The sequence below is a fragment of the Podarcis bocagei genome (assembly GCF_964188305.1).
Source record: "Podarcis bocagei genome assembly, chromosome: 2".
In the NCBI taxonomy this organism is placed as follows: Eukaryota; Metazoa; Chordata; class Lepidosauria; order Squamata; family Lacertidae; genus Podarcis; species Podarcis bocagei.
Genome location: NC_138126.1, coordinates 31,754,822 through 31,780,680, shown reverse-complemented (window position 1 = coordinate 31,780,680; position 25,859 = coordinate 31,754,822). Strand labels below are relative to the sequence as shown.

The following is a 25,859-nucleotide window of genomic DNA, read 5'->3' as shown; positions in this document are numbered from 1 at the left end:
GTAGTTATATCTCCAACTTAAGCATCTATATTATGTGGGGGAATGGTGTGTTTCCCAGGAACTCTGGAACTTTGGATTATCTCCTGCCTGGGTAGAACATGACACAAACGTTATCTAGATCATTGCTTTGTGATAAGGGCAGGTGACAAAAATTATTCTTCAATGGCTTCTTTCAATTCACTGCCAAGGCTGTTTAAATATTAAACTTTAAAGACCTGATGAACATTTAGCCCTTTAATCTGTGTTATTTCTGTTTGCTTTTCCGTAAATGGCTAGAATTCAATGAGACACTGTGACGAATGTTCTGCCCAAGCAAACATTTCAATTGCCAAGTGGTACGATAGTGCTGGATTTACGTATAAGCTAAGCAAACTATAGCTTAGGGCCCCACTCTCTTGAGGGTCCCCCCCAAAAAAATTAAAGGGAAAAAAAGATGAAAAACAAATAAAATAAAACCTACATACAGCAACAGTGTTTTGTGTTGTGTAGGCTCCCATGATGTAAGTAATGGGCCCCGCCTGCTAGCCTGCTCCCTGAAATATCACTGGTTTGCTCATTTCTATATATAGGGTGCCTACATTCTGCATGGACTGGTTGCAGGGCAACATGTGCAAATGGCTTTAGATACCTATTAGGTCCATAAATTACCATGTAGCATATATTCAACAGAAAAAACTGCGACCATTTGTTGTTGACAAAGGACAGCTGGACATATACCTTCAGTAGCTTAGGGCCTCATCAAACCTAAATCCGGCCCTGGGCACGATCCCCCAGCATGCAGTTCGCCTGACACACGGACACCCAGCACAGAGGGGAGAAAGCTCCTTTGCGCAGTTGGAAGTCTTTTGCACGTGCCGTCTGTTTGGCAGGGTTCATTGGGTGAATCCCGCCCAGTGTATTTACATCCGAGCGTAGCCTTAAGCTGCAAAGCGGACAGCATCTCTCAGGGACGGCATCGGAGACGTGCAAGTAGCAAACTTTGCACCCAGCTTTCTTTTGTAAGCAGCTTCGCAAGCTGCGCTTACAGGTGGTTACCAAGCAGCGTACAAAAATCAGAAGCTCAACTCACTATGTTACCCTGAGGACTGGAGGCACAGACTGCAACCCATCACTCCCTCCAGGACATGCCCACCAATTCTTGCTTGGCTTGCTGCACTATTCCTCAAATAAAAGGGGCTGTAAACGGCACCCTTACCCATCGCCCCCCCTTTTTGTTTGTCACCCCCCTCCCCTTCTTCACGTTCTGCAAGACTGTGCTGCTCGTGAGGTGGGAGGCGGGTAGAAAAACCAAGAGCATTGTTTCATTTTCATAGGCAACCTTGTTAGACAGTAAAATAATACAACATTGTACTTTTACTGGAGAAATCTGAGTCTAATTAAAAAAGGCAGCCTTGCTTATCCAAGCAAGAATGCTTGCTATGCACCTGCAGGTAGGAACAGTGGTCTAAACTTTCCAAATGGGGTTCAAACCACACACACACACACACACACACACACACACACACACACTCTCTTAAGGAAAGAAATCCCTGCGCCTGTCCTCTTTTCTTCTGTCCTCTGGAGCATGGCAGGCCTGAGGTAACTTAAATGCTGTGATGCTGGTCTCACAAAACAAACGAGTGCTCCTTTTATTCCTTCCATGCCGTGCAGGCCATGTTCTTCTCATTTGCACATCATTTTCCCTAAATGAGTTCTAATAATAATGCCTTTCAGGCACAAGGCTGGAGCCCATAAAACGAGTCGTTTGCCCCCCAAAGTTGCCTTTCTTGGCATGCTCCTTCCAATGAGCTCACCACTCGAACAGGGGTTTCCATACAGGGACATTTTATACTAGGGAAACGGAATTAAGGGTTTTCTTTTCTTTCTTTCTTTTTTTAAATAATAGTGAGAATAGAGTCCAGGCTGTTGAACAGCTGCTGAGCCACAGGAGGCAGGACCCAGGGCCTGCGGGGAGATAAACTTGTGGGAAGGCAAATGAATAACTTCACCAATGTGCATATTTTTCCTTAGGAGAAGGGGGGAGGGAGCAGCTCCTCAGCTGTTCCTTTTTGAGTCCCAGAGCCAGTTCACAAGAGCAAACGTCGTATCTTGTCATACATCCCCAGGAAGATAAAGCCTCCAAGACTGATGGCAGATATTCGAGGGACAACGCCTGCAAACAACCTGAAAAGAGAGAGAGAAAGGGAGAAGCAAAGATTATTTTAAGTCTCTTATCAAGATGCCTACAACCACATACATTTGGATCTGTTGCAGGGCTGGATTTAGATTTGATGAGGCCCTAAGCTCCTGAAGGTAATGGGGCCCTTTCTATGTCCAGCTGTCCTTTGTCGGCAATAAATTGTCACTGGTTTTTGTGCTGAATATATGCTACATGGTAATTTATGGACCTAATAGGTATCTAAAGCCATTTGCACATGTTGCCCTGCAACCAGTCCATGCAGAATGTAGGCACCCTATATATAGAAATGAGCAAACCAGTGATATTTCAGGGAGCAGGCTAGCAGGTGGGGCCCATTACTTACATCATAGGAGCCTACACAACACAAAACACTGTTGCTGTATGTAGGCTTTATTTTATTTGTTTTTTATCTTATATTTTGAAAATGTACATCCAGGTGTTTTTTTTCCTTTAATTTTTTTGGGGGCCCCCCAAGAGAGTGGGGGCCTAAGATACAGCTTGTTTAGCTTATACGTAAATCTGGCACTGATTTGTTGTCTGTAGCTTTACAAATTAAGGATTTCCATCAGGCATTTCTCAGACTACGGTACCCAACTCGACAAAGTAGGAAAGCAGTGAAGGAAGGCCAGATCTGGGAACAATCTGCTACTGAACAAATCTAGAAGGGAAAGAGAAAGGGTACCCCAAGTCACCAATAGGTAAAGGTAAAGGGACCCCTGACCATTAGGTCCAGTCGTGACCGACTCTGGGGTTGCGGCACTCATCTCACTCGGGGGGCCGGTGCACAGTTTCCAGGTCATGTGGCCAGCATGACTAAGCCGCTTCTGGCGAACCATAGGTAAAGATAAAGGTACCCCTCCCCGTACAGGCCAGTCATGACCGACTCTAGGGTTGCGCGCTCATCTCGCTCAAGAGGCCAGGAGCTGGCGCTGTCCGAAGACACTTGCGGGTCACATGGCCAGCTTGACGAAGCTGCATCTGGCGAGCCAGCACCAGCGCTGCACACGGAAACGCCGTTTACCTTCCCGCTATAAAGCGGTCCCTATTTATCCACTTGCACTTAGGGGTGCTTTCAAACTGCTAGGTTGGCAGGAGCTGGGACCGAACGACGGGAGCTCACCCCGTTGCGGGGATTCGAACCGCTGACCTTACGATCAGCAAGTCCTAGGCACTGAGGTTTTACCCACAGCGCCACCCGCGTCCCTCTAGCGAACCATATTTGCCACCTAAAACCACAACTAATGCATAATTAATTATTTTATTGTATTTTATTTTGGTCACTACCGGTGGTTTTATACGTAACTGTCAGAGCTGCTTGAAGATCCTAGCTCACAGAGGATCACGCTAGCCAGCGATCATTAAGTAAAAGTCTTTATTGAATTACAGTTTCCATTCTCACGCTGCTGCGCGCAAACTCTACGTCTAGTAGCTAGATCGGCGAAGCTCCGTCTGAGTCTCCGCCCCGTGTGCACCAACTTAATATCCTAGCCTTGCTCCACCTTTTCCGCCTGACTGTCCTCCTCTGGGTCCCTCTACCCCCCGGGGCTTCTTCCTTCCGGGATTCTTCTGACGCTGACCCGGACCCTCCTGCCTCCTTACGCCGGGCTTTAGGACCTGGTTCCCTTTCGGGGCTGCTTACTGCGCCGCCTTCCTCTGCATTTGAACTTGGCGCGCGCGCCCAACCTTCCACTTTCCTCTTAACCGTTTCTTCGCTCCCCGATGGAGGCGTGGCCACTCCTGACTCATGCCCTCCCTCCTGTGGTGAGCTGCCAGCGCTTCCCCCCTGGCTCCCTTTCTCTTCCCTGCTTCCTGGCGGTGACGCTGGTCCCGATTTCCAGCTGCTCCCCCCTGAGTCCCCTCTGGCTCTATCTTCCTGGGGTGCCCCCCTAGACTCCCCCCTTGCCCTGGCCACTGGTGCTCCTTTCTGTGAATCCTCTGATTCACTGGAAAGACTGGGAGATCTCGGGTCGTCGTCATCACTCATCTTTTCTTCTGCCTCCTCCCCTTCGCTCTCCGTCTCCTCCCTTGCCCGTGCCTCTGCTCCTAAACCCCTGACATCCATCCCCCCCTCGAAGCCCCCCAGTCCCCCCTCCCCTCCTTCCGGTGCTGGAGCTGGGGGCTGCTGTTGCAAAGGGACGAACGTCGGATATCGGTCGCTTCCCGTGGCGGGCCTCCATCTGAACTCTTCCGGGACTTCCTCCCTGCTCTCGTCGACGACGGTCACCTCCGCTTCCATCTCTGTGCCGCCGTGCTCGAAACCAGGGTCGTCCCCGAAAATGTCCATGTCCGTCTCTCCCTCACTTCCTCCTGGCGGCGTTGCTCGTCCTGAGCAGTCCAGCCACTTTCTGCGGAACTGCTCCTCTGGCCTATCGTCCCACCAATACGAGGGTTCTGAGACAGATCCCGAGGGTGACCCCTCCGGGGAACGGACGTCTCGCGTTGGTTCCTCGTCCGAGTCGAACCCCCGGAACGTGCTGGCCGAAAGCGTGGGTGTGAAAAGCCAGTCGTCGAAAAAGTCTGCTGGCATAGGTCTATGTGGGAAGAGGGCATGAAACTCGTCTTTGAGCAGAGGTTCGTCTAAGGCGTATCCCGGCACCCAGCTGTTCGCACTGGCCGGGGTGCCCTCCTTGGCGCGAAAGTATTCTACCCCCTCTTCCCCCCATCTGGAGTCCAAAATCTCCGTGACTTCGTTGATGCGTTCCTTCTGTGCCGCTCCCGCGTGTCCTGTTCTGTCTCTGGCCGGACTCGGCGCCGTTCCGGGTTCCTGGAACCTGTGCGGTGCCTTGTAGGGAGTGAGCACCGATCTGTGGAATACCGGATGCATTCTGGAACCCTCCGGAAGTGCCAGTCTGAAAGCTACCGGGTTGACCTGCTCTTCGACTTGGTAGGGCCCCAGTTGTTTATGCCCTAGTTTCTTCTTGGCCAACGACCTGGCCGGCACTGCGTGGGCCGCTAACCAAACCCAGTCTCCCACGTGGAGCTCTTCTCCAACCCTTCTGTGCTTGTCTGCTTGTACCTTGTATGCGTGCTTGGCCAGCTCCAGGTGGCGCCTCAGCTGATCGTGGACTTCCTGCAGCTCCGACGCGAACGCATCTGCTGTCTGCGGCTCCCCCTCCCCCATTCTTTCCAGTCCCGGGAAGGTTCTGGGGTGCCTCCCGTTGTTGGCGAAGAACGGCGTGACCCCCGTGGATACGTGCTTCGTGTTGTTGTAGGCGAACTCTGCAAGCGGCAGGTAATCCACCCACGTCGCAGGCTGTTGATTTGCATAACATCTCAGGTACTGCTGCATGATGGCATTGACCCGCTCCGCTTGCCCGTTGGTCTGCGGGTGTCTCGCCGACGCCAGGTTGATCTTGACGTTCAGGAAGCCCATCAGCTTCTGCCAGAAGTTCGAGATGAACTGCCGCCCGCGGTCGGACAGAATAGACCGTGGCAGACCGTGAACCTTGAACACGTGGTCTATGAACAGTTTGGCGGTTTGCTCCGCCGTGGCCACCTTAGCACACGGAATGAAATGCGCCATCTTGGAAAACAGGTCCACCACCACCAGCACTGCCGTCTTGCCCCTTGAGCTGGGCAGATCCGTGACAAAGTCCAGGGCCACCCTTTCCCAAGGTTCTACCGGAGTTTGCAGCGGCTCCAACAGTCCGGCCGGCGGTTTGTGCACTGGTTTGGCCCTCTGGCAGGTGTCACACCTCGCCACGTAGTCTGCGACCTCCCCTCTCATTCCAGGCCACCAGAAATCCCTGGCTACTAATTCCACCGTCTTCTCCTTGCCAAAGTGCCCGGCCGTGGGCGCGTCGTGCAGCTGCTGCAGCACCTTGGCTCGAAGTTCGTCTCCCGGCACGTAGATGGCCCCTTTACGGATGAGCAATCCATCTCTTAGCTGGAAACCGTCGGCCGCTGCCTTGCCCCTTTGCACCTCTGCCATCTTTGCTTGTGCGAAGGAGTCCCCATGCAACGCTCGCCGTACCGCCTCTAGGTCCACGGTCGCCGCGGCGCACGCCCACACTGTCGGTGCGAAGATGTGCATGGCGGCCGCTGGTGTTGCGTCCTCCAGATACTGTGGCTTACGGGAGAGAGCGTCTGCCATGATGTTGGTGTCCCCCGGGACATACTCTATTCGGAAGTCGAAGTTCGCAAAGAACTCAGCCCAACGTATCTGCCTCTGGTTCAGGAACTGTGCCGTGCGCCAGTGCTCTAGATTCTTGTGGTCCGTGCAAACCTGCACCGTGTGCTTGGCGCCGATCAGAAAGTGCCTCCACGCCTTGAACGCTGCATGAATTGCCAGCAACTCCCTGTCCCATATGGTGGAGTTCTGCTCGGACTTGCTGAGCTTCCTGGAGTAAAACGCTCCCGGTCGCCACACCCCCTGCGGGTCTTTCTGCAGCAGGACCGCCCCCACGGCTCTGTCCGAAGCGTCTGTCTCCACCCTCATCGGCTTGCTGGGGTTGACATGAAGCAGCTGCTCTTCCGACGCGAAGAGACGCTTGAGTGCCTGAAAGGACTGCTCCGCCTGCTCTGTCCAAATGAACTTCTTTTTCTTGGAGCTAAGCGTGTCAGTGATGGCCGCCGTCTGCATCGCGAAGCCCTTGATAAACTTGCGATAGAAGTTCGCAAAGCCGACAAACCGTTGGACCTCCTTCCGGTTGCGCGGGCTCTTCCAATCCAACACCGCTCGAACCTTGGCGCTGTCCATGGCGAGCCCCTTGTCAGACAGCTTGTAGCCCAGAAAATCCACCTCCGTCACGTCAAATTGGCACTTCTCCAGCTTGGCGTAGAGCCTATGTTGCTTTAGCCTGCTCAGCACTTCCTTGACGTGCTTGTCATGCTCCTGCTGCGACTCCGAAAAGATCAGGATGTCATCTAAGAAACAGACGCACGTCTTGTAGAGCAGTCCCGCCAACACGTGATGCATAAATGCTTGAAAAACGTGGGAGCCATTTTGCAATCCAAAAGGCATAACTCTATATTCGTAGGTCCCCAGGGGCGTGAACATGGCTGTCTTCCACTCATCACCCTCCCGCATGCGAATGAGGTTGTACGCCCCCCGCAGGTCCAACTTGGTGAACACTCTGCCCTTCCGTACCTTCGCGAGGAGGTCGTCAATTCGGGGCATGGGGAAGTCCGATGGCCTAGTCACACTGTTCAAAATCCTGTAATCCACTACGAGTCTCTTTTGGGGCGTGTCCCGCTTCTTAACAAAGAATACGGGACTGCCCCCCACTGCCTTGGACTCCCGGATGAAGCCGCGCTGCAAATTATGATCAATGAACTCCTTGAGTTCTTGCAGTTCGTCCTCTGACATGGAATACAGTTTCCCTTTAGGCAGCGCCGCCCCCGGCAGCAGGTCAATTTTGCAGTCATATGGTCTGTGAGGGGGTAGCCTGTCTGCCTCCTTCTCGCAGAAAACTTCCAAAAATTCAGCGTACTTGTGGGGAATCGCTTGCAGCGTGCCTAGCAGCAGCTGTGACTCCTCTTCCTCTCCTTCCTGCCTGGGCACTATGCAGTGTTCAGCACAAAAGGAAGAGCCGAAGGTCAGCTGCCTCTGGTACCAAGCCATCGTTGGGCTGTGCTTGTCCAGCCAACTCATGCCCAATACAACGGGCGTGTCAGATAGTTGAGTGACGTTGAAGCTGATGATTTCTCTGTGATTCCCAAGTCGCATCACCATTGGTGGCGTCTGCTTCACCACTTGCCCCCCGAGCAGCTCCCTGCCATCCACCGTGACAACCTGCAGGGGCAGTGTGGCCAGCAGCAACTGCACCGCGTGCCTGTCGACAAAGTCCTGTCCTATAAAGTCCGCATTGCTGCCTGAGTCGATGGTGATTGGCACGTCTATGGTGATTCCATTGGGCAGCTGGAGAGATGCTGTGAGCCTCACTACTGGTTTGGGCGGGAGGGGGTTCACGGGCTGTAAAATCTCTGGGGACTGCGTCACTAACACGTCTGGCTGGGCCCCAGTGCCTCTTCCTCCAGCCAGACTGCGTCGTTTCCCTGCTGTGGTCCTGCTTGCTGCGTTGCTGCAGTCACCATTGCCGAGGCTGCAGTGAGCTTGTGGGGCCTCTGGGGACACTCTTTTGCCATATGCCCTGGTTCCTCACAGACGTAACACTTCCTGTTCCCTCTAGGAGGCTTCGCTTTCACTGCTGCCGGTGCTAGGGCTCTGGTTGCTGACTGAGCCCTTGCACCTCCAACCTCCATAGGTTCGGCTCCTCCTCCTGGCGGAGGCGTGGATTGCGCCCGCGCTGCTTCTCTGGGAAGGAAGGAGGGGCCCCCGGCTGGTTCGCGCCCTCCACGCCCTTCTTCCCTGCTCCACGGACGTCCTTCCAGCCTCACCCCCACTGCCAGTGCCCTCTGAACGACCTCCTGGGTGGTTCGGGGTCTCTCCCCCCTCGCGATCTCATCTTTAATCGAGTTGTGCAGCCCCTCCCAAAAGAGGTCTCTTACCGGAGCCGAATCTCTGTCCCATTCCAGGGCACTGACCAAGGCGAAAAAGCGGGCATGATACTGCCTGACGCTGGCCCTCCCTTGTCTCAGCCCATGCACCTCCTTCCGTGCAAGATCCACGTCAATACTTGATAAAAAGCACCCATCCATCGCTTTAATAAAGGCATCCGCATTCTGGAGCGCCGGATCCTTATCTCTCCATAAATTGCGTAGCCATGCTTTCGCATCCCCATGCAGATGGGACATGATGAACCCCACTCTCTCTTGTTCATCTCTAAAGTCTTTATGCAGCAGTTGCAGTGCGCACAGTACGTCGGCTCTAAAGTTGGGATACTGTTGCAGGTTCCCATCGAAGTGAGAGACTAGCCCGCCTGTCCGTCTCGCCAACCCAATTCCCTCCTGCCGGGGTGTCTGCTTTGTCAGCACGTCTAACCTGACCTGGAGATCCCTGCAGGCGGCAGCTGCCTCCTCCTCTCTCTTCCTGGATGCGAGAACCTCGGCGTTCAGTTGTGCCACTGCTTTTCTGAGGTCCTCTATCTGCTGCTCAGCCGTCATGTCGTCTGCCGTTCGTGAGCTCGCTAGTAGGCACCTGTTTCTCTCCCCTCCTCGAGGCTGTAGATGCCCACAATGACGAGACGGAGCTTACTGTCAGAGCTGCTTGAAGATCCTAGCTCACAGAGGATCACGCTAGCCAGCGATCATTAAGTAAAAGTCTTTATTGAATTACAGTTTCCATTCTCACGCTGCTGCGCGCAAACTCTACGTCTAGTAGCTAGATCGGCGAAGCTCCGTCTGAGTCTCCGCCCCGTGTGCACCAACTTAATATCCTAGCCTTGCTCCACCTTTTCCGCCTGACTGTCCTCCTCTGGGTCCCTCTACCCCCCGGGGCTTCTTCCTTCCGGGATTCTTCTGACGCTGACCCGGACCCTCCTGCCTCCTTACGCCGGGCTTTAGGACCTGGTTCCCTTTCGGGGCTGCTTACTGCGCCGCCTTCCTCTGCATTTGAACTTGGCGCGCGCGCCCAACCTTCCACTTTCCTCTTAACCGTTTCTTCGCTCCCCGATGGAGGCGTGGCCACTCCTGACTCATGCCCTCCCTCCTGTGGTGAGCTGCCAGCGCTTCCCCCCTGGCTCCCTTTCTCTTCCCTGCTTCCTGGCGGTGACGCTGGTCCCGATTTCCAGCTGCTCCCCCCTGAGTCCCCTCTGGCTCTATCTTCCTGGGGTGCCCCCCTAGACTCCCCCCTTGCCCTGGCCACTGGTGCTCCTTTCTGTGAATCCTCTGATTCACTGGAAAGACTGGGAGATCTCGGGTCGTCGTCATCACTCATCTTTTCTTCTGCCTCCTCCCCTTCGCTCTCCGTCTCCTCCCTTGCCCGTGCCTCTGCTCCTAAACCCCTGACAGTAACTGAAATTTCTATTTGTTGTTGTTTACTTTCTCATTGGGACTGTGCACATTTTTGACCTGCATTCTTCGGGCATATTGTAAATACTTCAAACAGGTAAATAGTAACAGACTTGACTTCTTGCATTTCATTGCTATTTTACCCCCAACTTTCGCATCTCTCTCCGCCCCCTTTACGCCCTCCAGATATATCTGCCACCCAAGAATCTGCGTCTGCTGAAGTGCCCCAATCCATGAAGGTTTATGCCATAATAAATCTGTCAGTCTTTAAGGTGCCACGGGGCTCTGTTGGTGGTGGTGCACAAAACTAACGCAGCTACCAGTCTGGAAACTGATACAAAGGCTAGTGAGGTATTTAAAAGGTACAGCTCTGCCATTAGTAAAGGTTTCGTTCAAAGGGCAGGTGGCAGCATTGTGGACTGGGAGGCTACAGTCCTTTCCTAATCTTGGGGAAGAGAGATGGAGAAATTCAACCTGGCAGTCAAGAAGCGATTTGTCACTCCCACACAATGGGGCTGTTTGCTTCTAGACCAGTTCATTTGGGTCCAGCTTTCCTGTGAATTAACAATTTGCCAACGAGAACACCAAAAATGTAAAAAAAAGTGCGGGGATCTGTCAGGCTATATAACACTGGCTCACACCCTACCCCTTTGACATACGGAAGAGGTTCTCCCTAATTCCAAGCACATGTTGGCTGGTTGTGACCCACGGAGTGACGTAAGGCAATCCTTTATATGATCAGCAATATATTTCCTGGAATGAGCTGGCGGCACTAAAAATAGATTCTCACGTTAAGCTCCAGTGGTGGATCCTGGCTCAAATGAAAAGTCCTCTTTGGCTGAAATAATTAATTCTTTCCATTCTGGTTTATGAGAGATTGAATGAGTATCTGTTCAAAACCTGCTGGGCAATAAGCAGCAGGTGCTTCCTGTCTTTTAAAAGCTTTGCTGTATGTGTCGAATTTAAATGCGGAGGATGGGTGTGTTGATGCATTCTCCGAAAAATGCATGAATTCAATAACTGATTATGCAGAGTGACTAAGTTTCTACATGAGAGGTGCTGGGGATTCAACTTTCTCTCTCACCAACAAAGACAATCTGTCTTTCTGTGGGTGCCAAGTGCTGTTCAGCAAGGACACAATGACACTAAATAATAATAATAATAATAATAATAATAATAATAATAATAATAATATTTGTACACTCTGTACATGGTCAGTGGCATTCATTCCTTTACATATGTTGTAAGGAAATGTAGGAGGTGCAAGACCTGCTTTCCCAGCGCCTTAAAAAGAAATCAGCCATCCTTGACCTCACTTTGACCGCACAGGTTAAACGTTGAAATCCATTTCAGAAACGATATTGCAGAGCGAAGAGGAAATGTGGATTAAATGTCAACAAATAATTAAGACTAGCATTTATACAAATATTGCTATTACTTATAAGTAGCAATAAAAGTAAATTAGAATAGTATGATGACAATACTATTATAACGATGACATTGCGTAGATTTCTTTCCTAGCGTAGCACTGATTCTGCAATAAACTAATCGGGAAGCAACCCTGGAAGAGAGCAGCAGGCTGGAGACCTCTTCCCATCAGAAAAGGCTGCTGGATTCAAGGTGTTTCAGTGCAGGATAGAGGGGGCTGGAAGGAAGAGGGGAGGAAGAAGAGGCCATGATGCATACATAAGGCCCTTGGAGAGAGCCAGTGTGGTGTAGTGGTTAAGAGCGGTGGACTCGTAATCTGGGGAACCGGGTTCGCGTCTCTGCTCCTCCACATGCAGCTGCTGGGTGACCTTGGGCCAGTCACACTTCTCTAAAGTCTCTCAGCCCCACTCACCTCACAGAGTGTTTATTGTGGGAGAGGAAGGGAAAGGAGAATGTTAGCCACTTTGAGACTCCTTAAGGGGAGTGATAAAGTGGGATATCAAATCCAAACTCTCCTCCTCCTCCTCCTCCTTCTTCTTCTTTTCAACTCTGTGAGGTGGGTGAAGCTGAGAGAGAGTGTGTGTGGTTCAAAGATGCCCTAAACAAGCTTCGTGGTTTTGTGAGGATTTGAAATCTGTCCTAGCCCACTCAAGTCTGCCCTATGCTACTTGGGTTCTGGTGTGGAGAAAGTGGATGGAGATGGGAGCTTTTTTCTGGTCCCCTGGATAAGGAAGTTCAGGTAATCCGGGGACACTGATGGACAGGAGATACAACGCAGACAAAAGGAAGTGTTTCCATACACATCAAACAAGGGAGGCAGAGACTTTGTTCCCACAAGATAACAGTGGGGGCTGCTGGCTTAGACGGCTTTACAGGGGGATTAGGCAAATTCATGGAGGATAGAACTGTCAATAGATATGAGTCATAGCTGCTCCAGGGAACAAGCAGTTTCAGAGGCAGCACACCTAGAATTACTAGCTGCTAGGTGGCAACAATGGAAAAGGGATGTTGCCTTCATGGCCTGCGTGAGAGCTTTCCAGTGGGATTTGGTTGGCCACTGTGAGAAGCAGCATGCTGGACTTGATGGGTCAATTGTCTAACTTAGCAAAGCTCCTCGCATGTTCTTGTGTTTGCTATACTGTTCTGTTGTGCCCTGGGATCACAGGAGGATTTGGGATTACTTTGATACATCCCAAAACTCTTGCAACAATCCTCCCATCACCACAAACCCTCTATGTATGGTTATGTAGTTTTTTAAAAAACAAATACCCAGTTTACCAAGACAAAAAAACAATGTTGCACAAGGAAAAACCAACATTCCTCTCCTCTCCTACTCCAGTGTGGTGTAGTGGTTAAGAGCGGTGGACTCGTAATCTGGTGAACCGGGTTCGCGCCTCTGCTCCTCCACATGCAGCTGCTGGGTGACCTTGGGCTAGTCACACTTCTCTGAAGTCTCTCAGCCTCACTCACCTCACAGAGTGTTTGTTGTGGGGGAGGAAGGGAAAGGAGAATGTTAGCCGCTTTGAGACTCCTTAAGGGGAGTGAAACGTGGGATATCAAATCCAAATTCTTCTTCTTCTCTACTGCAGTCCGGCACCCTCCACAAATCTACACTGGACACCCCCCCCCCAAGCAGATTTTAAGAGTCAAGGAGGGCTGCAGGGGGCAGGGGGAAAGAAGCTCTGTTGCAGCAGCAGAAGTCTGTTCAGTTTGTGTACAGACAGCTTTGGGTGCACCCCAAATCTCGCGACTTGAGTTCCTGCAGCAAATTCTGTAGTGTGAGGCTGTTCCACCAACAGGAAGAAAGATGGTCATGTTTAAGTCCTCCATCTCCCAATCAACTGCCCATTGGCCTCAGGTTTTCTGCTCATTGAAGGCAAATTCAACTCGGGGAAAATGGTGATGGGAAGGTCTGGATTTCAGCACTTCTGAAAGAGGATATAATCCTCTATGGGGATAGGTTTTTTTATGTCTCAAGGCTGCTCCAGTAATCCTATGCACAGGCCATTCACTGCTCCATTACATATGTAATATTTACCTCTTCCCAACTGTACGCTTTCAATACGCTCCTTTAAAGAAACCAGGTTCTCATAATCCTAGCAGAAAATGCTCACTAGACTTAGGCCAAATGTTACCGCAGCTCTCCCCGCTTCAATAAAAATAATAATAATAATCAGCCTGGATTTTCTAACCTGATTAAATTATTCCAACAGCCTTTCAGCAAGGAAAATTACACATCCCCATTGGATTAGAATTCTTCCTACAACAAAGGTTTTAGCGAGCAATGAGACTTGTCTGTAAAGACCAAAGCCCCTTGATAAATTCTGTGGGTCTTTGGATACCTGGTGCCAACTCACGAATAGGTATTGGTGAGTTTTCTCTTTCCTCCACTGCTAAGTCAGATGCAGAGCTCAGTTCACCTCCTTCCTGCACTTGCACTTGTCTGTGGTAATGATCTTTGCTTCGGGGCTGCGGCAGGCAGATGGAAATGTTTTATGGTTTCACTAGACAGCAATTCGGTCTATTACCATAATTACAGCTTTAAAGCCAAGTAATTTGTAACAAGGCAAGTACCGACAGAGCATTCCATGGGCAGATATTGTGGTAGAGCACCATTGTTCCCTGTAGAAATGCTGTCATCTTCCTTGGAGGCTGAGGCAGTTTAATTGGGAAAGACCATCTTCTTGAACAGGCACCTACTCCTTGTGAAAGATGATGTCATTGACAAAAGAATGGCACATTATTACTTCATTATCCACACACTAAACCACCCGCATGCCTCACTGAATCTCAAAATCACAAAGAAAGACCCTGGTTTCATTCCGTCATCGGTTAACCATGACCATCTTCCATACAGGGATAACTTTAAGAGGGGTGGCACCTGAATTCTAAGCAGAGATGGACAAATCGGTCATTTTCAATCTCCCTCAGGTACTCACTTTTCAAACCCTAAACTCATTTTTTACATCAATTTGTGAAGTTTTCTTTCCACATGAAAGTGAGTACATATTTTTGTGCCAATTTTTCTTAATATATGCATTCATGCATTCATTTTTGCAAGTAAGATCCTCTATTATAATATAAGCTTTGAATTTTATTTTCATTTACCTATGCAATCTTTTTTTTTTTTTTGGCACACATTTTAGTTGGAGAACTGGGTCACAAAATTTGAATTTCGCAAGGTCACTGTCTTTTGGTTTCTGCATTGTTTTGGGAAATGAAAATTATGCAGGTTCACACAAAAAATACAAACCTGACAAATTTCTGCCCCAAACCTAACACTAAGGCCACGTCTAGATTTTCCTAATGGCAGGTTTTTGTGCTTGTTGATATGAGATGCAGCAGACCACTGTCATTTGCAAATTGCTTTCTGTGAGACCACTTCCCACTCCTCATTCCGAGGCAGACTTGAAAATCTATTAAGGCTACCACCCAAAAGGAAGCTCACTTGAGAAAGAAGGCCTACTGAAATCACGTCTAAAAGTCTCAGCGTTTGGGTGCTTGGGTGTTGCTCCCTCAGACACTAAAATGTGTTGACAGATCTTTATCCACCCACCCAGGTTGTCATATCATAGGTTAAAAATCATTCTCATGCTTGTCTCCCAGTACTTTCATGGCAATGCTCTCACTAGAGAAATGCTTGAGTCACACTTCCTTGGTTTGGGTGGGTACCCCAGTCTCAAAACGGAAGCGTCAAAAGATGCATCTCAGTGCCAGATGCTGACACTATAGATGTGATCCACGGGAGTCTTTGTGGGGCTATCTATCCAACAGCATTTCCCAAGAGCAAGTCTCTTTGAATGCCCTGCTGAGTTGAGAAAGCAGTTTAAGAAACTTCCAAGCACGTGTAGACCACTGTGTGGATGGGCATGCAGTTTTGTAAGAAGAAGGAAAAGAAGAAGAGTTTGGACTTGATATCCCACTTTATCACTACCCTAAGGAGTCTCAAAGCGGCTAACATTCTCCTTCCCCACAACAAATACTCTGTGAGGTGAGTGAGGCTGAGAGACTTCAGAGAAGTGTGACTGGCCCAAGGTCACCCAGCAGCTGCATGTGGAGGAGCAGGGAAGCGAACCCGGTTCACCAGATTACGAGTCCACCGCTCTTAACCACTACACCACACTGGCTCTCACTGTAAGAATGCACCTACCGATTGCGGCCTACAACACTGGACTCCATCAACCATTTCCTTTTTTTATTTGCTTAACTATCCCTCTCAACCAGTATTCTGCCTCCAACCCTGGGGAACTCCTACATCTGCCAGCTAAAGTGAACGAAGTCCACAACACCATAGAGAACTCCATTGTCCACTAGTCAGTTCTAGTTTCCAACAACTGAGCAACACAGCAAATGGTGTTCCATGGTTGTTGTTTTTTAAAGAGGCTTTGAGGGACATGTAATTTGAAGCCTGTCTCTAAGTTGCAACCTCACAACTAAATACTACCCATACATTCTGAATCCGATATCCAAAACCATGAGTGCTCTAAAACTGGAAGAGGAGACTCTTCAGATACCAAAAGGCCACATTGGATTTTTGACTCTGCAGAATGCAGACAGCCTGGAACATGATGCAAAGAAGTGCCAGTGTGCACAAAACAGGGGAGCAGCCTCTCATCTGGAAGAAGAAAACCAGCGCAAGCGTATGTCTGCTTTACGCCCCTCTGATCTCCTGTTATAATCTCCTATTATATCACTGCCAAGACACCTATCTGCTGCTGTTAGTTCTCTTTCTCTCTCCCCTGACAGGACGGGATGTTAATTTGCTGGCCCACAGTGGAGGTGCCAACAGGAAGCCCAATGCGCCCTTCTGGTTTTAATAAGGTGTCAATCCGCAAGATAAGGCATTTGTCATTCTTGGTTTCAGACAGGCACAGAGCCTGACACTTTTACTGTTCTGATTAATAGATTTATAATTGGCAGCAGGCCTGGCAGAACTGGTCTTTCCTATTTCCCACCCTTTCCAAGACTTTTCTTGAGGCTGCCCCAGCTTGCTACTTCTCCCTGCCTAGAGATTAATCAGAGCTATATTCCCCCCCCCCAGCTAGAAAAATTCTGAAGACATATATCTATAGAGAGAGAGAGAGAGAGAGAGAGAGAGAGAGAGAGGGAGAGAGAGGAGGGTGATTGTAGGTCTAGGGCCTTTCAACAGAATTAATGAAATTTAATTTTCAATGAAATTTAATTTTCAGCTGCAACTGTGTGTGCCTGTTCTTAGAATCTTTCTTATTTACTGTGCTACAGCCAGTCTAGAGAGCCATGAAGTCAGGTGGTTTCCTTGGATGGCATTTTGCAGTGAATATAATTCAGAGGGAGCAACGTCCCAGGCATTTATGGATGCAGCATCTTTGCTCAGGTGGCTGGTCTGTGGCCTGCTGCACCTCGACAATGCCAGCAACTTCCAAACGTCCCTGAAGGACATTACATGTCTGTTGGTGAAGCCTAGAATAGCATTAGTCCTTTTTTTTAATGCTGCATCCCACCATTGACTCATGTTAAGCTTGTGGTCCCCTAAGACCACTAGATCCTTTTCACATCTACTGCAAGCAAGCCAGTGTCCCTCATATTATATTTCTGCAACTGGTTATTCCTGCCAAAGTGTAGAATCTTGCAGAGGTGTGGTTTTTCTTAGGACCATGGGAGGATGTGACCCACCATCCATGGTCCTAAGGTTGCTCAGCCGACCCCAAAGCTCATGTTGACATAACAACAAAGTGTGCACTCATTAATTGCATGAATGAGTGAATGGCTCAGGACCACAATACCTCAAGGACCACCTCTTTCCATATGAACCTACCCGGACCCTGAGATCATCTTCTGAAGCCCTTCTTCCTGTGCCTCCTTCTCGAGAGGTCCGGAGGGTGGCAACACGAGAACAGGCCTTCTCTGCAGTGGCTCCCCATCTGTGGAATGCTCTCCCCAGGGAAGTTCACCTGGCGCCTTCATTATACACCTTTAGGCGCCAGGCAAAAATGTTCCTTTATAACCAGGCCTTTATAACCTGATCAACATCCCATACCCTTTTAAAATGTGGCTTTGGGGGGGTATTATTGGGTTATTGATTTTATTTTTATTTTATATACTGTGATCTTTTTATGTGAACTGCCCTGAGACCTCCAGGTATATAAATTCAATAAATAATAATGACGACGATGATGATGATGCAATTAATGTTATATCGAAGTTTGGCCCTAACTTAGACTTCTTTTTAAATGAAATGTTTGTAAGAGCAACGTGGCTCCGTCCAGAGGAGTCTAATTGATAATCTCTGAGGTTCTTCTAATTCAACAAACCTTTGCCTCCACAGAAGCTTGCAAGCAGGCCTGTTCCAGAATGATTATTAGCATTTCCTCCTTTTTTCCCAGCTTTCTATTTGTTTTTAGAGTGAAGCCTAATATCAACCCCATTACTTATTCTCTGGCAGAGAGGATAGAAAGAAAAGACTGTTATTACTCGGTAAGTTTTGCAAAGCAGAGGGCGATTACTGATTGAAAGAAAGGAGGCAGCTGGAAAGAAAGGCTATTCGGGGTCTTCTCCTTTTAACCCCCTGAACTACTAAACCTACAAGTAAACCATAATACATATAAATATACAAACAGGGTGCAAATGACAAGCAAAGATTATGGAGCCGCTGTAGTATGCTATTATACTAAACCTATTAAATATAAACTCACTAATCCAAGCTAGAATTTGAACCCATACCCCGCTTTGCTGATCACAACTCCATGGAAACCCTTTGGGCCACTGCAAAACACTGATTTATTTATTTTTCAAGTAACCCTCTTCAAAACAAATACTAGCCACATAATATTTGTTCTGTCGATCTGTTGGGTCTTCCTTCCTCCCCTACTTCTCGTCAAGTATTCTTTATTATTATTACTACTTTGTGTACGTTGTTGAACAATAAAAACAGCTGAATCTTTCTTGTTTGCCCACATTTTGCTCTAGTGCTGTGCCTGCTGCACACCTGGCTTGAAAAGTACTAATTTAAGTTTCACTCATTCCTCTTACAACTTATCTGTCACCAAGCAGCACAGATGAAAACATTAAACAGAGGGGGGGTGCCTTTCTGCAGCAAAATATAAAGGCCCCCAGTGTTACAAGTGAAACCCACCTTCTTCCCAGGCAGCATTTTCAAATGCTACAATGCTGAGACATTTCCCCTGTGTCCAGTCCATCCTTACCCAGAAATCCCTTGGGTCCTCCATACTTGATGCAGAGCCGACAGCACATTTCCACTTGCGGTTCTGGAGCCGGTCTGTATAGAAGAAGCACACAGATAAACATTTGAAGCTGCCTCATATCAGGTTAGACCACTGGGATGTCTTGCACACTACTGTCTACCTCTACTCCAAAGTCTCAGGCAAAGGTCTTTTGCAGCCCTTTAAATTGATAAGTTGTGCATGCAAGGCGCATGAACTACCACTGTGCTCCATAGATATGGAATGACTGCTGGTTTCCTTTTTATGTCATTCCACTTCAACTGCATTTGGCGGGTGGGCATCTTCTCCACACCACCACACATCCATGAAGGACTGAATCTAAGAGTTGCAAGCCAAGGTACTTCTTCCAAGACAAAGGTCTGCTCCCAAGCTGGCTTGTTTATTTATTTTCATTTATGTGTCACACCTTCCCTCCAAAAAACTCTAGGTGCTGTACATGGTTCTGTCAGTTTGCAGTTTGTAGTACAGTAAGTATTGATCTGATGTGTAGAGATCTTTCCTGTTCTGCTTAATTCAGGAGTGTTCTGGAAGGTTTCTTTCTATGTGAAAGAAACAGGCAGAAGGTTCTTGTTTGGGTTATTCCTTCTGAGAAGCTGAGTACAGCTGATTTAAACTGGTTCTACCTGACATTCAGAAGACATCTTAAGGCAGCCCTGTTCAGGGAAGTTTTTAACGTGTGATATTTTACTGTATTTTTGGTTTTTATGGAAGCCGCCCAGAGTGGCTGGGGAGGCCCAGCCAGATGGGCGGGGTACAAATAATAAATTATTATTATTATTATTATTATTATTATTATTATTATTATTATTATTATTATTATTATTATTATTATTATTATCATTATTCTGTTATCTTTCTGTCAAGGTCATGCTAACTATAATAGTAAGGCCAAAAGGAGCCTGAGCTTACTGTCTCTTTGTTCTGGTGTTCTGTTCTGTTCCGTACGTAGTGTGAAGGTTTCGTCTTATAAGTATTGTAAGTTTTATTGTAAGTGCTGCAACTGGATTTTTTTATGGACTGTGCCAATCCTATATGTATTGGATTTGTGACCATTATGCTCATTTGCCTTCAATAGCAGTAAAGCTCTGCTGGATGAAGTACAATCGCCTCTGGTCTATTTTGGGGGAACTCTGCAACATGTTTAAGTTTTCCCTTCCTCAGCGTGACAGGTTCTCCCCACCTCCCACCCCCCATTTTACCCTGTGAGGTAGGTCAGTAGATGCAGACTGGTCTTTGAGTGTCATAGCTGAGTGCTTATTTGAACCCAGGTCTCCTCAGTCCTAGACCAACACTCTTACCAGCATGTCACACTGGTTTCAGATGAAGTCATTTATTATTATTATTATTATTGGAGTTTGGATTTGATACCCCGCTTTATCACTACCCGAAGGAGTCTCAAAGCGGCTAACAATCTCCTTCCCCACAACAAATACTCTGTGAGGTGAGTGGGGCTGAGAGACTTCAGAGAAGTGTGACTGGCCCAAGGTCACCCAGCAGCTGCATGTGGAGGAGTGGGGAAGCGAACCCGGCTCACCAGATTACGGGACTACCGCTCTTAACCACTACACCACACTGGCAAATAATGCACATGTCCACTTCGTCTCTCTTTTGTTGAAGTGCAAGATCCTGGTGCTTAGAATGAAGTGCTGTGGGAGCACAGTGCTAAGGCTATTTTTCTCAATTCAGTCTAGAAAAAAGAGGTGTCAGGCTCAGATGGGCAGAGTGGCATGATAGGACCTGGGAGAGATCTGGGCTTGAATCCCAGCCTAATGCAGCACAGCTTTGGGCAAGCCACCATCACTCAGTCTCTGCTTCTCACTTGAAAAACAGGAATAACACTGGTCCACCTCGGTGTATTGACTCAAGGATAAATGGGATTAGGGGAAGCAGTTGCCAGCCCCGAGTTACAGGAACGAGCCAAGCCTATAAATCTAAATTAATAGATCAGTTAATAAGCACCAACTGGGGAAGCCCTTTGGGGAGCAGCAGCAGCAGCTGAGTGGGAAAAGAAACGAGAGGTGGCAGGGAAAGCCAGAAAAAGGGGCACCAGAGTTGGAGAGACAGAGACCCCAAACTTAAAATGGAAGAAAAGAAACCCTTAGAAGGTGCTGGGTTTGATTTTGTTGCTACTACGCAAACCCCCCAGTGCTATTAACCTGCAAACCTGTCAATCAGCCTCGCACTGTTCTCCGAGCTCTTACCTTTGCCAGCATAATTCTTGTCTTGGCTACATCCATAGGGGTGGTGACTGCAGCTGCAAATCCACCTGAGCATATAAAAATGCCAAACACAAGCAAGACTTTGTTTGTTAAATATGCATGCTACACAGCCCCATAGTTCCCACAGCTTCTGCCAAAACCACTTCATTATTAATGCTTACAGCTTGTTTCTCACTTCAGAATCTGGGCATAGGTTGTCTGAAGCCACAGTCTTGTTGGATTGTGGGATCATTTGCAACACATTTATTTTTAAAACCTTTTGTTCAGACTCCTTTCTTTGGAGCCGACAAAGAATCGTAGAATTGTAGCATTGGGAGGGACCCCGGGGATCATCTAGTCCAACCCCCTGCAATGCTAAAGCATCCATGACATCAGTGTTACCATGTGAAAACAGTGCACTCCTTCAAGCTGATTTCTGATTTCAATTTATTTTTGCCCAGTACTCCCAGGGACAGGACTCTAGAGCTGTCACTTGAAAACATATGGCTGAATCCCCTGTTAATCCTACTCAGAGCAGAATCATTGGAATGAATGGGAATGATTAACTTAGATCTATTAATTTCAGAGGATCTACTCTTGGTTGGCCACAACCCAGCAGATGCTGCTTTCTACTAATCTGTCCATCTAACCCAGTGTTGTCTACTCTGACTGGCAGTATCTCTCCAGGGTTTCTGGCAGGGGAGAAGCTGTTCCATCACCTGCTACCTGATCTGCAGATTCCAGTGATTGAATCTGGGACTTTCTGCATGCAAACCATGTGCTCTACCATTGAGCTATGGCCCCAGGTTTAGAGGGCACAAGGTACCAACTAGAAGTTCACAACCCCGACTCTGTCTCTCCCTAATCAGCTGATGCTTCCTCCATTTACGGACATCCAAATGTGTACATTCATGGACTGAGGCTATCATTAGAGCAGCCAAGTAAGGAGCAGGAAATAGCAGAAACCTTTCTACAATGAGCCGGGGACAAGGTACCACATCATTGACCGGTGTAGATAGCACTCAACAGTTATAGGGATCGGAAGACTGTCCTAGCAGTGTTTTGTTAGAACTCAGCTCAAACATATGGGTAAAGCAATCTGCCAAAGACTGGTTGGACGCAGAGCAATGGTGGGAGGAACCAGCTGGGGAACCCCCAAGGGAAGAAGACTCAGGGCCTGGGAATTGGTGGTGGGACAACAATGAGGGGCCATAGGAAGAAGAGACAGAAGCCTGGGAGGAGGAGGTGTCAGAAGCTGAAGGGGTAAACAGGGCCTAGTGAGAAGGAGTAGGGCAGAGATTCAGAGGCAGAAGCAGAAGCAGGAGAGGAGGGAGGCCAAGAGGCAGAGATGAGTCTGGCTGGTGAAGAGGCACAGGTGTCTCCCTCTCCTGCTGCCACAAGCTCCCCATCCCAGAACCAGCAGGGGCATGAAGAGTGTGGAGAAGTTAGCTTCATGCAGGCACAGTCTCAGATTGCTTAGGAAAACCCCTGGAGAGCAGGGGACTTAGTGGTGAGGCATGGACCTTCAGTCTCAGTAACTTCTTCATGGGGTCAAGACTTGCCGGAGATGAGTTGCTGTGCTCATTAGGCCTGGCACTTCTGTGCAGATTCTGTTTTTGCTAAAAAAGGGTTAACTCCAATGTGTTCAGTGTGATTTACTGCTGCTTTGCTCCTGACACAACTGGATGTGTTGAAAGAAAAACAGCAGTGAGGCAGGTCCCCTCTGGGTGGGGCACAGGAGAGCATAAACAGGAGGCATAAACTTCTAGGAAAGGAGAAGAGCCTGTGGCAACCAGAGATTTAACCACTGCAGCCACCCATACAGCTAGGCTAACCCCAGAAGCTGTGGAGAGGCAGAGAACACATTACATCAAGCCCATCTTAGAAACATTTTTGCCTTGTGCCTAAAGATGTATAATGAAGGTTCCAGATGAACCTCCCTGGGGAGAGCATTCCACAAACAGGGAGCCACCACAGAAAAGGCCTGTTCTTGTGTTGCTACCCTCTGGACCACTCATGGAGGAGACAGAAGAAGAAGGGCCACAGAAGATGATCCCAGGGTCTGAGTAAGTTCATATGGAAAGAGGAGGCCCTTGAGGTATTGCGGTCCTGAGCCCTTCCCATAAAAAACATGTAGCATGATGCCAGGAACACAGATCACGCTTCTGGCTGCAAGAAACAACACAGTGCCGAGAGAAGCGGGTTGTTTCTCCCACAGCAATAGCACCACCTCTCCCAAACCAAAGGTAACGTAGTGCATGCCAGGATGTTCAGAACCAAGGGGATGAATTCTTGGCTGTGTCACCCAAGCAGTGCGGTACCAAAGCGCAAGCTATTAAACGGGCGAGAGGTAATGAACAAAAGGATAGAGGAGAAAAGCAGTGAGCGGTTAAAAAAGCGAGATCCTTTCTAAGGAGTGTGCAGAAAATTCAGAGCCAAGGTCAGAGTACATGTTCCAAAAGGTCCAGCCCAGAGCATTGTCTTGGGAAGTAGCTATAAATAGTTGTCTTTTCCTCCCAGTTTTATGGAATATAGAAAGCTTGTTCTTTTCCAAAGTGTAGGCAGGAGACAGATATTTAAATCTGGAAGTGATTGAAAAGCATTTTTCAACCCGAACTAGGCTTTGAGCAAACCTGGAAGGGTTCCTGGTCTTGCAAGCTTCATAGACTCAAGTTTCCACCTTCAAACAGGTAAAACAAACTGTACGGAGCAACGAAATGCAGCTCATGTAGCCAACATGCATGGAACATGGTCAACTGAGCTCAGACCCTGGGTTTCCATGACGCTGCGGATAATCCAGTTTACGTGTATCAGAGGATCAGGGAACTGACAAGAAGTCCACAATCACCAGTTCCTGGGGTTGTATTCAAAGTACTGCTAAGGGGAACAATCTGCCAGTGCAAGAATTTCTCCTTGCACAACAAAACATTATCTGCTCTCCGCTTAGCTGAATGTCCCCTAAAGATGTTCTGGGGCTTCCCCTAACCCGCACTGTGCAGATTTGGGGGTGGTGTAGGGCCAGTGGACAGTTACTTAGTTGGGTACTGCTCCCAGTCTTTATGTTATAAACAGAAACTGGAGGAATCACATATGCAAGTATTGTAATTTAGCTAGCTAGCGGATGGGGAAGAGAGATACCAGCATTTCCCTCCAACTGCACTCAAGGTATGACTTCAGAGGAAGTGGCATTGTCAAACGACAGCGTATTTTGTTTTGCTCCTTGCTTTGACTTCAGAACATGGCAGCAGTGTGACCACCAAGTGTTGCTATAACTATGCACTGGTGTGACCCAATTGTTTTGCTGTGCTGCGCAGCCTGCACCACCACGGCTCTTGGCACAGCAGATTCCACCCCTGAGGGACTGTGGATACTGAGTAATGACATCTGCACATCGGAGAGGATGCACTATAATAATAATAATAATAATTTATTTGTACCCCGCCCATCTGGCTGGGTTTCCCCAGCCACTCTGGGCGGCTTCCATAGAAACCAAAAATACAGTAAAATATTGCAGATTAAAAACTTCCCTGAACAGGGCTGCCTTAAGATGTCTTCTAAATGTCAGGTAGTTATTTATCACTTTGACATCTGATGGGAGGGTGTTCCACAGGAATCTAATTCTAGATTCTGCAGTGAAAGGGGTGGATGGGCACTTCAGAGTTTTCATAAGATCCCTACGTGACCGGAGGCAAGATGGCAACAAAAGGTGAGCTCAAAAGGACACCAATGAGCACAGAAACGAAGAGAGCCTTTGGTAGATCAACAAACCAGAAGAACAAACATATTGAAAAATTATCAGCTAATGTCAAGGTATCATATACTTAATTATTAACAGATTGCCATAATCTGAATGAAATTCCACCCATCTGGAATCAACACACAAATCACACTGCAACCAATTAACTACAACCATCCATGCCCTGGGCCCTCTGGTCTCTCACTTCACCAGCAAAAATAAAATACCGACCCACCAGTGTTTAAAACTCCCATTTTTTCTAGATGCATTTTGCGACAGGGAATTTCATTAGCGCGAGCAGTTTCTGAGCTCTGGGTGCAGAACTGTGCCTAAGATTTCAGATTTAAACTGCAGAGTGGAAGCAAAGGAGGACCTTTTCCTGCCTCCCCGCTTCCAGGCACTTTCTGAAGACTGGAGAAAAGACTGTCTTAAGAATATTAGGAGGGTGGGCAGGGGAAGGACTAGAGCACGTGAAAAATGAACATAATGTTTTAGTTCATTCATTTTCAGCTTTGTATTCTTCTTATTGAAAAAGCCCACCTAGACATTCCATCGTTGCGCCCGTAACCTAGGTTTAAGGTGCCATTTAGCTCCTAGCTTTCATATCTCATTTTCTAACACTGCTACTCGCGTGTTGCTGACACAAAAGATCCACTCATATATAATGTAAAACAATGAAAGATTACTGTCTCCCCACCCCTTTTTACTATTTCCTCCCCTTACTCTCCACACTTCTCTTTCCGCCTCAACCCCATATTGCCGATAACAATAATGTCTCAAAGTGAATGTATGTACTTTTGTTACTCGTGAAAAATACTGTAATAAAAACATATGGTGGGGGGAGAAAACCAACAAACAACAATTCTAGGTAAGGAGGGTGTCCCCCCTCCTAAATCTGATGCGTAACCTGTCTGTCTTCCTGAGCAGACTCTGTCAGGACACCTGACACCACGCCACAGTGCAGCTTGAAAGGAGATACACCCCACACTTTGAGACACCCCACTCTTGAGATTCCTAGAACGAGAGCAGAGCAATATATCCACCTGCACTTGGCTGTGGATCAGACTGAAAGCTCACATTCCATAAGAAGAGCTGCATGGCATCCTTAGGACATGCAATCAGTTAGTCAGCAGATATGGCTAGTCTATAAAAGGAAGATTCAACTCATAATAGAAGGAAGAAATCTCAGGATGGGGCATTTCATCTGCAACGATTTAACCAATTTAGGTTTGGAAGAACCGTCTTGG

The 25,859-nt window shown here is 48.2% G+C and overlaps 1 protein-coding gene across 3 annotated transcripts in view; it reads right to left on the bottom strand.

Annotated features, from left to right (window-relative positions):
• Positions 1-1,296: 1,296 nt before the first annotated feature.
• SLC25A26 (solute carrier family 25 member 26) overlaps positions 1,297-25,859 on the bottom strand; it is a 124,871-nt gene continuing 100,308 nt past the window's right edge. For all 3 annotated transcript variants that reach the window (XM_081184351.1, XM_081184352.1, XM_081184353.1), the window contains 3 exons: positions 20,880-20,944; positions 18,640-18,713; positions 1,297-2,163 (listed from right to left, as the gene is read on the bottom strand). In XM_081184351.1, coding sequence (XP_081040477.1) covers positions 2,067-2,163; positions 18,640-18,713; positions 20,880-20,944 — 236 coding nt within the window. In that variant the 3' untranslated portion in view covers positions 1,297-2,066. The remainder of the gene's footprint in view (positions 2,164-18,639; positions 18,714-20,879; positions 20,945-25,859) is intronic.